This window comes from Sciurus vulgaris (genome assembly GCF_902686455.1).
Source record: "Sciurus vulgaris genome assembly, chromosome: 16".
Lineage (NCBI taxonomy): Eukaryota > Metazoa > Chordata > Mammalia > Rodentia > Sciuridae > Sciurus > Sciurus vulgaris.
Genome location: NC_136477.1, coordinates 28,324,387 through 28,336,694, shown reverse-complemented (window position 1 = coordinate 28,336,694; position 12,308 = coordinate 28,324,387). Strand labels below are relative to the sequence as shown.

Sequence of the window (12,308 nt, the reverse complement as noted above, 5' to 3'; positions counted from 1 at the left end):
AAACAAACATCCCCAATAAACATAGATGTAAAAATTCTCAAAATACTAGCAAATCTAATTCAATAACACATTAAAAAGATTACATACCAAGTGGGATTTATCCCAGGGATGCATCACATACATAAATCAATAAATATATCACATCAAATTGATAAACATAATACAGCACCACATAAAAAGAATAAAGAATGAAAAAAATATATTATCATCTCAACAAAAAAAGTCAATAAAATTCAACATCCCTTCATGATAAAAACCCTTAAACATTAGGGACAGCCTATACCATTTAAAACAGAGAAAAGCTGAAGTAATTTCCTTTAAGACAACAAGCCAAGGATACCCACTTTCACCACTAATTCAATACAGAACTAGAAGGCTTAGCCACAGAAATAAGATGAGAAAGAAATTTTAAAAAATCCAAATAGAAAAGGAGGTCAAATTATCCTTATTTGCAGATAACATGATTTTATATATAGAAAAAACGTAAGATTTCACCAAAAAAAAAAAGCCTAATACCATTAATAACAGATTCAGTACAGTTGGTTACAAGATACAAAAATCAACATGTAAAAATAAGTAGCTTTTTTATACAACAATACTGAAACTGCCGAGAACTACATCAAGAAAGAAATACCATTCACAATAGCTACAAAAAAATCTAGGAACAAATTTAAGCAAGGAAATGAAGGATATCTACAATGAAAATTACAAAACGGTAATGAACAAAATTCAAGAGGGCATTAGAAAATGGAAAGATATCCCATATTCATAGATTGGAAGAATTAATATTGTTAATATGTCCATATTAAAATGTCCACAGTGATCCACAGGTTCAATGCAATTCCTATCGAAACACCAAAGACATTCATCAAGGAAACCAAAATAGCCAAAGGAATCCTGAAAAAAAGAACAAAGCTGTGACGATTACAATGCCTAACTTTAGAACATATTACAAAACTATGGTAACCAAGACAGTACAATACTGGCATAAACACAAACTTAAGAGACCAACAGAACAGAATAAAGAACCCTGAACTATATTCAAATTGCAGTCAAATAATTTTCAACAAAGTAAACAAGAACATACTTTGGAGAAAGGAAGTCTCATCAATAAATGGTGCTGAGGAAACTAGATATCCATATGCTGCCAAAAGAAACTAGATCACCATCTCTCACCATATAAAAAAAAAAAAAATCAACTCAGTGTTCAAAGATTTAAATGTATGACCCCAAACTATGAAACTATCAAATGAATAGAGAAGAAACACTTCAGGACATTAGTCTTGACAAAGATTTTTCTGGATATGACTTCAATAGCATGAACAATAAAGGCAAAAATTGATAAATGGGATTAAATCAAACTAAAAATATTCTGTACAGCAAAGAACACAATCAACAGAGTAAAGAGAGTAAACAGACAACATACAGAATGGAGAAGATTTTAAAACTACTCTCTGACAAGGGATTAACTTTCAGAATATACAAACTCTAAATAGAAAAAAAATCCAATTAAAAAATCAGCAAATAGCATGATAGACATTTCTCAAAAAGGATACATAAATAGCCAACAAGTATATGATATACTATTCAACATCATCAATCATCAGGAAAACACAAATCAAAGTCACAATGAGACATCTCACCCAATATTTGGGATGGCTATTATAAAAAAGGCAAAAAAATAATAAGTGCTAGTAAGGATACAGAGAAAGGGAAACTCTCGTACACTGTTTGAGGAGTGTAAATTAATATAACTATTATGGAAAACAGTTTGAAGTTTCCTCAAAAATTTAGAAATAGAACTTCCATATGATCCAGCAATCCCACTACTGTAATTGCAATGGTATGTCAAAGACACATTTGCACTTCCATGCTTACTGCAGCACTTTTCACAATAAGCATGATCTAGAATAAACCAAGGTTTCCATCAACAGAAGAATGGATAAAGCAAATGAATAAACACACAATGGAAATTATTCAGTCACACAAAGAATGAAATTCTATCATTTTCAGCAACATGGACATATCCAAAGGACATTATCTTAAGTAAAATAACGCAGTTTAAGTAAAATAACGCAGTCACAGGAAAACAAATAATGCATGTTCTCATGCACAGGCTGTGAAAATTTTGGTTGTCAACTTGAGAAGATTAAGGAATGCATAGAGAACTAATAAAGCATATTTCTGGGTATGTCTGTGAGGGTAATTCCAGAAAATATTGGTATGTGGGCCAGTGAATGCAGTGGGGAAGATCCACCCTGCATATAGGCAGCCCCATCAAATAAGCTGAGGGCCCAAATGAAAGAAAACAGCAGAAGCAGGAAGTGGGCTCTTGTTCAAACTCCCCTTTTGAGAGTGGGTGCATTTCTCTGATGCTGTGACCATGGACATCAGAGCCCAAGCTCTTCAACCTTTGAATACAGACTTGCACCAATGGCTCTCCAGGGGGGTTTTGGGTCTTTGGGCTGTGACAGGGTCTGCATCATTGGCCCCTCTCTTGTTCCAAAGCTTCCTATTTCTTGGACTGAGAAACTACTGATTTCTCTAGCTATCCAACTTACAGTCATTGTGGGACTTTCATCCTCTGATCATGTAAGCCAATCTAATGAAGTCCCTCTTATAATAATTATATCTACAAAGAGATATATCATTGATATTTATATAATTATATATGATATATAATTGATATATTATTTATATGGTTATATATGCCATATACATATTTATATAATTATATGTTATATATATACATTTGATATATATACATATACATGTGGGTGTGTATGTGTATATATATATATATCATTGGTTCTGTTTCTCTGGAGAATGTTTACTAATACATATTGGAAACTAAAAAGCTGATCCAAAGAAGGACTGAATAGTGGGTACCAGAGCCTGGGAAGAATATGAGAAAGAGAGGGATGGAGTTAGATAGGAGAAATAACTTCTAATGTTCTAGTACAGCAGGATAACCATGATTGACAACAATTAATTGAATATTACAAAACAGTAGTAGAGGGGATTCTGAATGTTCCCAATACAAAGAAATGATTTATGTCTGAGGTGAGAGATATACCAATTATTCTGATCTAATCATTACGTATTATTTATATACATTGAAATGTCACACTGTATGTCCATAAATAAGTACAATTATTACATGTTGATTAAAATTAAAATACATTTTTTAAATTAATTACTTAAGTAAATAAAATTGGGCTGTCCAATATGGTAGCCACTAGCCACATTTGGCTACTGAATGCCTGAAATAAGGCTAATCCATATTCTAATGTACTGAGAGAGTAAAATACATTCTATACTTTAAAATACAAAAGTTAAAAAATGGAAAATGTCTCAGTAAGTTTATATTAATTACAAAGAAAAATAACATTTTGATATATGGGTTAAATAAAGTATACTATCAAAATTAATTTCACCTATTTTGCTATACAGCTACTAAAAGTTTTTAAGTATATATGTGGCTCTCATTATACTTGCATTAGACAGTGCTGATTAAAACTGAAATGCTTGCCAATTTAGCACTGAAGGCATAACATATCTATAAAATACTCCAAAATTACTCAAGCTACATGGATAATAGGAAGCTTAGATATATTTCTTTGCCAATCAAAGTCCTTACTGGAAATATTTTTTCCTGAGGATTTGCAGTGCTGAAATATGTCAAAAGAGCACAATGATTGGTAGCATAGAATTTAATTATTAATTAACAAGCAAATGTTAGCTTTGGCACAATGGCATGCTGGGGTCAGCACATACCAGTTCACAGATCACAAGGGCCAATTGTCCAAAAATAATGCAAGCTACTTAATAACATTTACAATAAAACACATTAAAACAAAACATGGGATGTAGCTCAGTGGACCAAAAAAAAAAAAAAAAAATTGATTTACTACTGATTCATGCTAAAACAAGGATGAAACTTGAAAATATGCTACTGAAAAAAAAATCCAGTCCCCCAAATCTACATATTATATAATTTCACTGACCTGAAATATCTAGAAAAGGCAAATTCATGGAGACAGATTGCCAGTGGTTGCTTAGGACTGGAGGGGTAGGGAAAAGGGGATAACTGCTAATGGATGTGGTGTTTCTTTGCGGGGCTAACAAAAATGTTCTAAAATCGACTTGTGATGATGGCTGCACAACTTTGCAAATTTACTAAAAAGCATTACATTATAGGCATCAAACAGGTGAATTATATAATCAGGAATTATATTTTGATGAATCTTGAAAAAATCCACAGGACACCCTTTCTGTTGTCCCACATGTAGGTCCTAGGTCCCCGTTCAGTGGGGAATAACATTAGAGAAATAAGACTCACCAGCTCCTCTTGAGACCTGCTGAAAAGGGAACTTTTGAGACCTGCTGCAATTTCCTAGGACCCACCAAACCAGAGGTCACCAAAAGGAGTCCTTTAGGCTATGTCTATTCCACAGGCCTGATTAATTTTTTTTAGGCATGTTTAATTCTGATTAGAGATTTAAAAATCAGAGATATCACAGTTTTGTTTTTTTAAATTCATATTCCCTTCATCCCTTGCCATTAGAAAATGACAACTTAGCCTGGTGCCTATGACCAGCTTCAGGTCACAGCAGCACAAGCTCCCATGACACCCTGTCACCGCCCTTCTACTGAGTCTGAGCCCATTACCATTATGAAAAAAAAAAAAAAAAAATGTATTCTCCAAAACAGAAAACAAAGACTGAGTGGCCTGAGAGTTTCAGGAAAAATCAGCATCATCAGAGAGCTCTAAGGAGTGAGTATCTTCTCATTTCACAAACTAAGTATGTCCATGTCCAAAGAATCAGTTTTTTCCTATATGTGCCAGCCTCTCTTCAATGTGGCCTTCCTGGCCCCAGTAGGTATGGAAGGTTACAGTTTCTGTGTTAAATTCTAAATGCCAGGAAGGCAAGACCACATCTATTGTCTGGCTCAAAGTTAAACTCCACTGCTAACACAAATCTGGCATAAAATAAAGCACCTTGTAACATGCAATGAGTGGGAGAACAATCACAGCCAGAGCCCAGGTTCTTGAGTCATTCAAGCCTGCAGAAGCCACTCAAAGCCAAAGAATAAGTGAGTCCAGCAACTCTTCCCCCTCACCCCACCTTCTTTCTATATATAGTCTATTATCCCAATTATGCTGAATTCAAGGGAAAGGTTAGCCTTCTGAGCCTGCTACAGGGTGGGAAGGGCAAAAGTGGTGGTGAGTTATGTGAATTTTCTAATGCCTGTAACCACCCAGCCCATACCACACCTCCAGCACAGTGCTGCCACTTACGCTTGATGAGGTATCCTGGGGAGTGAGCAGCAACAACATGTAGGACAGTGCAGCCATCCTCATCCTTCTGGTTAATGCGTCCTTTCCACTCAGGCTTGTGGTCCATTAACCACCTGAAAAGCTGGTTTTCCCCTAAAGGGAATTAAAATCAGTTATAGATGTTATTTTCTACATATATAAAATCAGCAAAGCAAATCAATGTGTGCCACACTAAGGTAACAAATGGTGAATCCAACATGTTTCCACTCACCACAAATAGGTGTGGGGAGACACAGGAGTGTGCAAATGGAAAGGATGAATTACAGAAAGGTATTCATAATAAGCCCAGGTCAAGTTCCCTAAAAGCCTGAGACAGGGATTTTAATACATGTGATTTATCAAGGAAAAGACAGATCTCAGGAGAAAGACAGCAGGACAGGGCAAGGGAAGGTGCTAAGCAAAGAAGTGGTCTTGGCTGCAGTTGGCTCCAGTCTGATCTCTCCAGGAGCTCAGTAGCATGAACTGCATCACAGCTCTGACCCACCCTCAGGCCCGGCCTGGCCTTTGTATCCCCCTGTCAGTCAGTCAAAAGCTACAGAATATCCCAGGGAAAAGGCAAGATTGGGGGAGGACCTTCCTGGGAAGTGATGCCTAGGAGCAAAAAAGCAATTCTCTGGCCAAAGGGGCAGCTGTGAGTTGTTATCAGTCAACAAATACCACAGCTGGGGACAGGCATTGTTTTAAAGAGAATATGGGCACCACCAGCCTCCACTTTAGTCATCAAGTTAGGATCTCAGATTAGATTGCCCTACTCCATTATTATCAACAGGACATAGATTTTAAGTGTTTCCCTAGATTCCTTCCTTGTAGCGACTGAGATCTAGGAAAGCCACATACTTCTGCCAACTCTGTGGATACCATTTACACCATTTCAGAGATGTCCTGAAACCAATCAGGGATAAACTCAAAGACTTGACCTTACCAATACTGCCTGTAACAGCAGGAGCTAACTTGAAGAGTTAGCTAACTTACAGAGTAGACTCAGTGGAAAGTAATGACATTATAACCCGGGAAACACTTTTTTGCCATCCACTTTCCTAGTTTGAAACTGGGAGGATTGGATTCAACTGCTCTGAATCAGGCTCCACTTGTAAATATTTTAGCCATTAATCTGTGTAAAAATAAAAATATCTTATGGATTTCCCAATATATGAAAATAGATGTGGCAAGACAAAAATCTGTCAAAAACAAAGATAGGGGCCTAAGGCCTCAAGCCCCTGGCCATTTCAACCACTCCCATTTCTGTGGAGACAATGTAGACTAGAACTTGTTTTCTTGGCACCTTTGGCTCTAAAATGGTATGGGCAAATGTTCAATATTGATGCCCAGTATACTTGTCAAAGAAAAACAAGCTTCTGTCTAAAGTGTGAGTGAGTGTATGTGTCAATGACAGAATAAAAACATTTTAAAATTTAAATCTTATAACCAGATGGTGAAGCTTACAAAATTTTGTTTATAAAAATAGCAGTCCTCTAAAAGAACCACAACCAAACTGTATCAGTAATAACCCATTTTTCCCTGAGGATGTCCAAAGTTCCAGACAACGGCAATAGGCCTTCTGGGCTATAGAGAAAATTAATGTGGTGGGGAGAGGACCACCAAAGCTGCCTTTGCCAGCAGGGGAAACTACAGCTCTCCCGGAGTGCTGCCCAGAAGTGGCTGTCTGTTCCAAGTTCTTTCCTTAGGTCCCAAGGCTTCACCCTATTGCCAGAATCTGTCCAGGATCATGGAATCCTTTCAATTTGGACCTCTTATAGCAACTAAGTCCCAGGAGAAATAAAAATGATACTATTGAACTTCTCCTTTCATTCATTTGAAAATTCAAATCATTTGGATAGTCTCCATTCAAGTAGTTAAATTCTGGTTTCACTTGAGCTCAGCAGAGACCAAGGTCTAAGAGCTGGAGGACAGCTTGGAGGGTGTAACTAGGAGAACACTCACTTGCTTGGATACAGAGTCGCATGAGTGCATGAAGAGGGTACGGTCCTATCGTCTCAATACTTGCACCAATGGAGATAAGCCACTGGACTAATTTGGGCACCTGTTCCATTTTCTCATAAAGTCCAATGAAGACATACTTCTGGAAAACACACACACACACAAAGGAAGAATCATAAGAATCATGGAAGTTACTATAACTGTATTATTATGGTTTGGGTCTGGAATGTCCCACAAAGGCTCATGTGCTAAAGGCGTGGTCCCCAGATGGTGGCGCTACAGAGTTGTGGTAGAAATTTCAGGAGGTAGAGTCTAGTGGGAGGAAGTAGGTCATTAGGGGCATGACCCTGAAGGAAATAGTGGAAACTGGAGTCATGTCCTCTTCTCTGCTTCCCAGTCACCATGAGGAGGTGAGCAGCTTTGTTCTACCTTGCCCTCCGCACAATGATGTTCAACTTCACCACAGGTCCAAAAGCAATGGTTCCAGTCAACCATGAGCCAAAATAAATCTCTCCTCCTTTTAAGTTGTTTATCTCAGGTGTTTTTTTCACAGCAACAAAAAGCTGACAAACACAAAATATGAAACTTCACATTCCTGTACCCGTAAAATTTGGAATCAGTAAAACCTGGATTTGATGTCTTCCAAGCTTAAGATTATTATAAGTAACAAATTTGTGATAAGGCAGCTAAAGGGGAAGTCTCAAATACACGGCCTGATTTGAAACTATGAGTTTCAAGTCACTTACCTCAAAGAGACTTTTCAGTGACAACTCAGGAACATGAATATTTCCTGGTAGTCGGTCTTTTTTTGCTGACAACAGTAGAAATGACTGATAGGAGGGGGGGAAAAAAGAAAAGGTCAGAATAATAATGTTCTTCACATAGTTTATCAGAGCATAAAGATTATTTTAAGCCTTAAACAAACAAACAAAAGAAAAAAAAATGCTCTTGCTTTGTCCTTTTTTTTTTTAAGCTCCTACAAAGTTTTTCAGCCTGAGTCATGAGAATCAAAGTCTCTCAATCCAGTCAACTTCCTGTTCTTGCTGAGGGCTAAGTTCTCTGCATATTTCCTCAATGCCTGCTGAGGGCAGGAGCAGCTGTCACACAGCATTGCAGACAGTATAGTGGCAACAGGGTAAAAAAGTAATTCCCTGCAAAGTTCTTAAAGTATGACCAGAAGTCTTGAATCCTTCAGAATTATCACATCCTTATCAACTCTTTAACACACCAGTGTTTCATAAGCCCCAAGTACTTGAGGCCCATTAGACCCTATTGTGTGGTATGCTAGAACCAGCTCCCATCAGCTAGTGAGCTGATTGTGCACATCTCTTCCTATCTTGGCTGTGATGAGAGTATTTACACTATTGGAAACTGGCAAATACTACAAATCAGGTCTCTCTCTCTCTCTCTCTCTCTCTCTCTCTCTCTCTCTCTCTCTCTCTCTCTCTCTCTCTCTCTCTCTCTCTCTTTCCCCAGAAGGTCAGTTGTTAAACCATGACCTTATGTAAAATCGCATACTCAGAAAGGCTCCTATTGAGATCATCCAGGTATGCCAACAGGATGAATTATTCCAGGCTCTGGTATGACCCATCTCAATCCAAACCTCCCTCATATATGCCCTGGTTAGAAGACTTAGGACTTCAGAAATTGATACAATGGCCTCGTCTTTTTCTAGCTTCTTTGAGTGTGGTGTCACTTAAACAAGCACACTGCCCACACTCAACCTGAGATGATACATCCAGGGTTCTGATAGTCCTGATTGCTAGTCTGGTTTTTACAAGATTCCTCAGTCTCCAGTAATTGAGAATTACAAGGCCTAACTGCAGCCAAAATGTCAGATCTGTGTTATGATTTGAATATGAGATGTCCTCCAAAAAAGCTCATGTGTGAGATGATGCAGGCATGTTTGGAGGTGAAATGATCAGATTATAAGAGTCACAAACTAATCGGTGGATTAATAAGTTGAATGAACTATTGTACTGGAAGGTAACTGGAGAAAGTAGGTCTCTGTGAGCATGACTTTGGGGTTTATATTTTGTCTCTGACACCTTGTTATCCCTCTCTGCTTCCTGGCTGCCTTGAGCTGAGCAGCCTTCTTCCACCATACCACTCACTCCACAATGATGTCTACCTCATCTTGGGCCCAGAGCAATGGAGCTGGTCAACCATGAACTGAAACTGTTGTTGTTCCACAACCCTAAGTTGTTCTTGTCATGTATTTTGGTCACAATGACAAAAAACTGACTAACACAAACTACCACTTGGGCTGGATTCCTGAGGCTTATTGTTTGCATGGAGTGATAATCTATCAGAAGCTGCCTCTCTCCCATAGGCCATGGAATTCTATTCATGTCCACCTCACACCAGGAAGAGGGGAGCAGAGCTCCTTCCTAGGTATATATAAATTGATCTGCATTTCTGCTAATGAGGACTAAGGCCACCTACTCAGAGATCTACCTTAGTAGTAGAATCACAGAATTTCAGAATTTTTTAAAAAATAAAACTGGAAAGATCCTTATGATAGATCTCTTAGTCCAGCCTTCTTATCCAAAGAGAAAAGATCCCAAATGTCATAACAGTGTCCTAGATTTCTGATTTCTAGTTCACCAAGAGTACAGTCTGTTTTCCTTATCCTCGCTGCCTGCCCTCCTAAGAACTTTAAATATGGGAGTAAGCTTCAGGGAGACCAAGGCTAGACTTAAGGGGGTTTCCCATGAATCCCTGAAATTATATGTATAATTATCTGTGAATGCAAAGAGAGTCCCATAGTTTTCATTAGACTTCCATTAGAATTCATGACCTTGCCAAAAACTGAATTCTCTATTCTAAAGTCATTCAACCTGCCTGGACCTAGAGTCCTGAACAGTCTTCCCTTGATTCTGGTAACTTTTCTGGAATGCCCAACTTTAGAAAACCTAGCATCCCCTTTCTAACCAATTTCCCAATCTTGGCCACCCCATGCTCATGAGCACTTGAAACCCATCATCAATGAAAACTACTGTTCACTGGGCACATAGCATATATCAGGTATCATAAAACTTCTTAGCTCAGTGCCTGGCAAATCAGAAGACTTCAATAAACATTAGTGAATGTTATTATTAGTTATTCTGGTACATTATTTTTTAATTCTCAAAAAAAATACTTTAAATAACAAGTTTGTATGTTGCAACTTACAAATGAAGAAATGAGGCTCAAAGGAGAAGTAATCAAACCAAAACAGTAAATGGAGGATTAGGATTCAAAGATACCTAAGCACACTCTCATTTAGTTGCTATTTCCTGTTTTTTGCAAACCCTTAAAATTATTCAGAAACCCTCTGAGCAGCACACACAGGTCATCTGGGCCCAGAAGAGTAGTTGAAGCAGGACAGAAGGAATTATGAAGATGAATGTACAACATTCATTGTCATTGTCCTCATCTCACCCTACCATTAGCATTTGAATTTTCCATTTCTTTGATAACACTGAAGATACAGATCAAGGGGCCAGATTGCCAAAGACTAAGTATTTTTACTATCTTAAAAAAAAAAAAAAAAAAAAAAAACAGAAATTGGTTGATTAGGATATCTCAATAACTTTCTATCTTTAACACTATTTCAGTTTAAAAGGTATTTTGGCATCAACATAAATAAATAACACAATTCCTCAGTGTCAAAAGGAAGAAATAATTTCATCAAAAGTATACTTTCCCAATAAGATAGCCATCTCCTTGTACTTACATGCCATAATCCTTTCTTTGCCAACTTTTCTATTACAGATTGCCATACTTCTGTTGAAAACCCAGTAGTGAAAATATGATCAAAGCAGGGTAAGAAACTCTGCAAAACTATGGAGTCACCTAAAAAAAAGTTCCATAGTTTAGAAATGTTTCCATCAACAACTTAAAATAATATTAAAAGAAAATAAAATAAAGATCCATCAACAACTTAAAATAATATTTAAATAAAGATAAAGATCCATCAACAATTTAAAATAATATTTAAAAAAAAGAAATGTTAACATGGACCACACACAGACAAATGGTAAATTAAAGATCTTAGAAAGAAGGGCATTTCAAAGTATAAAGTCCTTTATAACTGACTGAAGTGGCAATCATTTTAAGTTTACTCATAAAATCAATCTCCTAAGAGTCAGGAGGCATAATGTGGGCTAACATTCACTTAGCCTTTCTATTTGCAGAGCCCATTGGTAAGTGCTTATATTTAATTCTCAAACAAACCAGTAAGGCAGTGTCTATTTTCTGCACTTACAGAGGAAGAAATGGAAGCTTAAGGGAAGTTATAAAACTCACTTCCCTTAAGAAAAATGTGATAAATATTATTGTTACACAACAGATTGAAATTATGATCACTGACGACAGGTTTCATGGCATATCATGCAGCTGGTTCATGACAAAAATCAAGACTGGAACTGAGATCTACCAACTCTTCTGGTCAATACGACTTCTAACCTAGTGGCTCATCAACCCAAAGTATCTCATGATCCTCTGCATCACCCCTCTTAAACTCTAGGATAACAATGACCAAAGGGACAGGCCAAGTGCCAGAAAAACATGGCACCTCTTCTGGAGTTATTAACTTCAAGGCATAAGTAAACATTAAAACAGACATACAATGTATGAAAAGATACAAAATATCCATAAATTTATTTTTCAAAATTTAGAAACTGGGCCATACCCTCCAAAAAGAAGTACTTTGGTAGAAAAGTGTCAGATGTATTTATTGCCCTAAGAAGTCCTGTTAATTGCCTCCACTCAGGGTGGGGGCATAACAGAAACACTAGGGTTATCTTAAGGTACAGTCACCAAGAAGCAGTTTTCTGAATTCCCATAACTCTAGCCTGGCTTCTGACAGGACAATGGCTTGTAAAAGATGAAGAAAAGACAATGAGGAAGTTCAGAGAATGGGCCAAGCCATTAGATTAAGAGGAAAAAGAGATCATCATTGCACAAATAAGAATAAAATTATGGCGTTTGCTGGTAAATGAAAAGAACTGGAGAACATTATACTAAGTGAAATAAGTCAGACTCA

General features: G+C 37.2%; 1 protein-coding gene across 1 annotated transcript in view; it reads right to left on the bottom strand.

Moving 5' to 3' along the window:
• Positions 1 to 12,308, bottom strand: part of TRANK1 (tetratricopeptide repeat and ankyrin repeat containing 1) — a 137,223-nt gene that overhangs the window by 91,858 nt on the left and 33,057 nt on the right. The window contains 4 exon segments of the mRNA XM_079115631.1: positions 5,303 to 5,434; positions 7,283 to 7,421; positions 8,026 to 8,109; positions 10,998 to 11,116. Coding sequence (XP_078971757.1) covers positions 5,303 to 5,434; positions 7,283 to 7,421; positions 8,026 to 8,109; positions 10,998 to 11,116 — 474 coding nt within the window.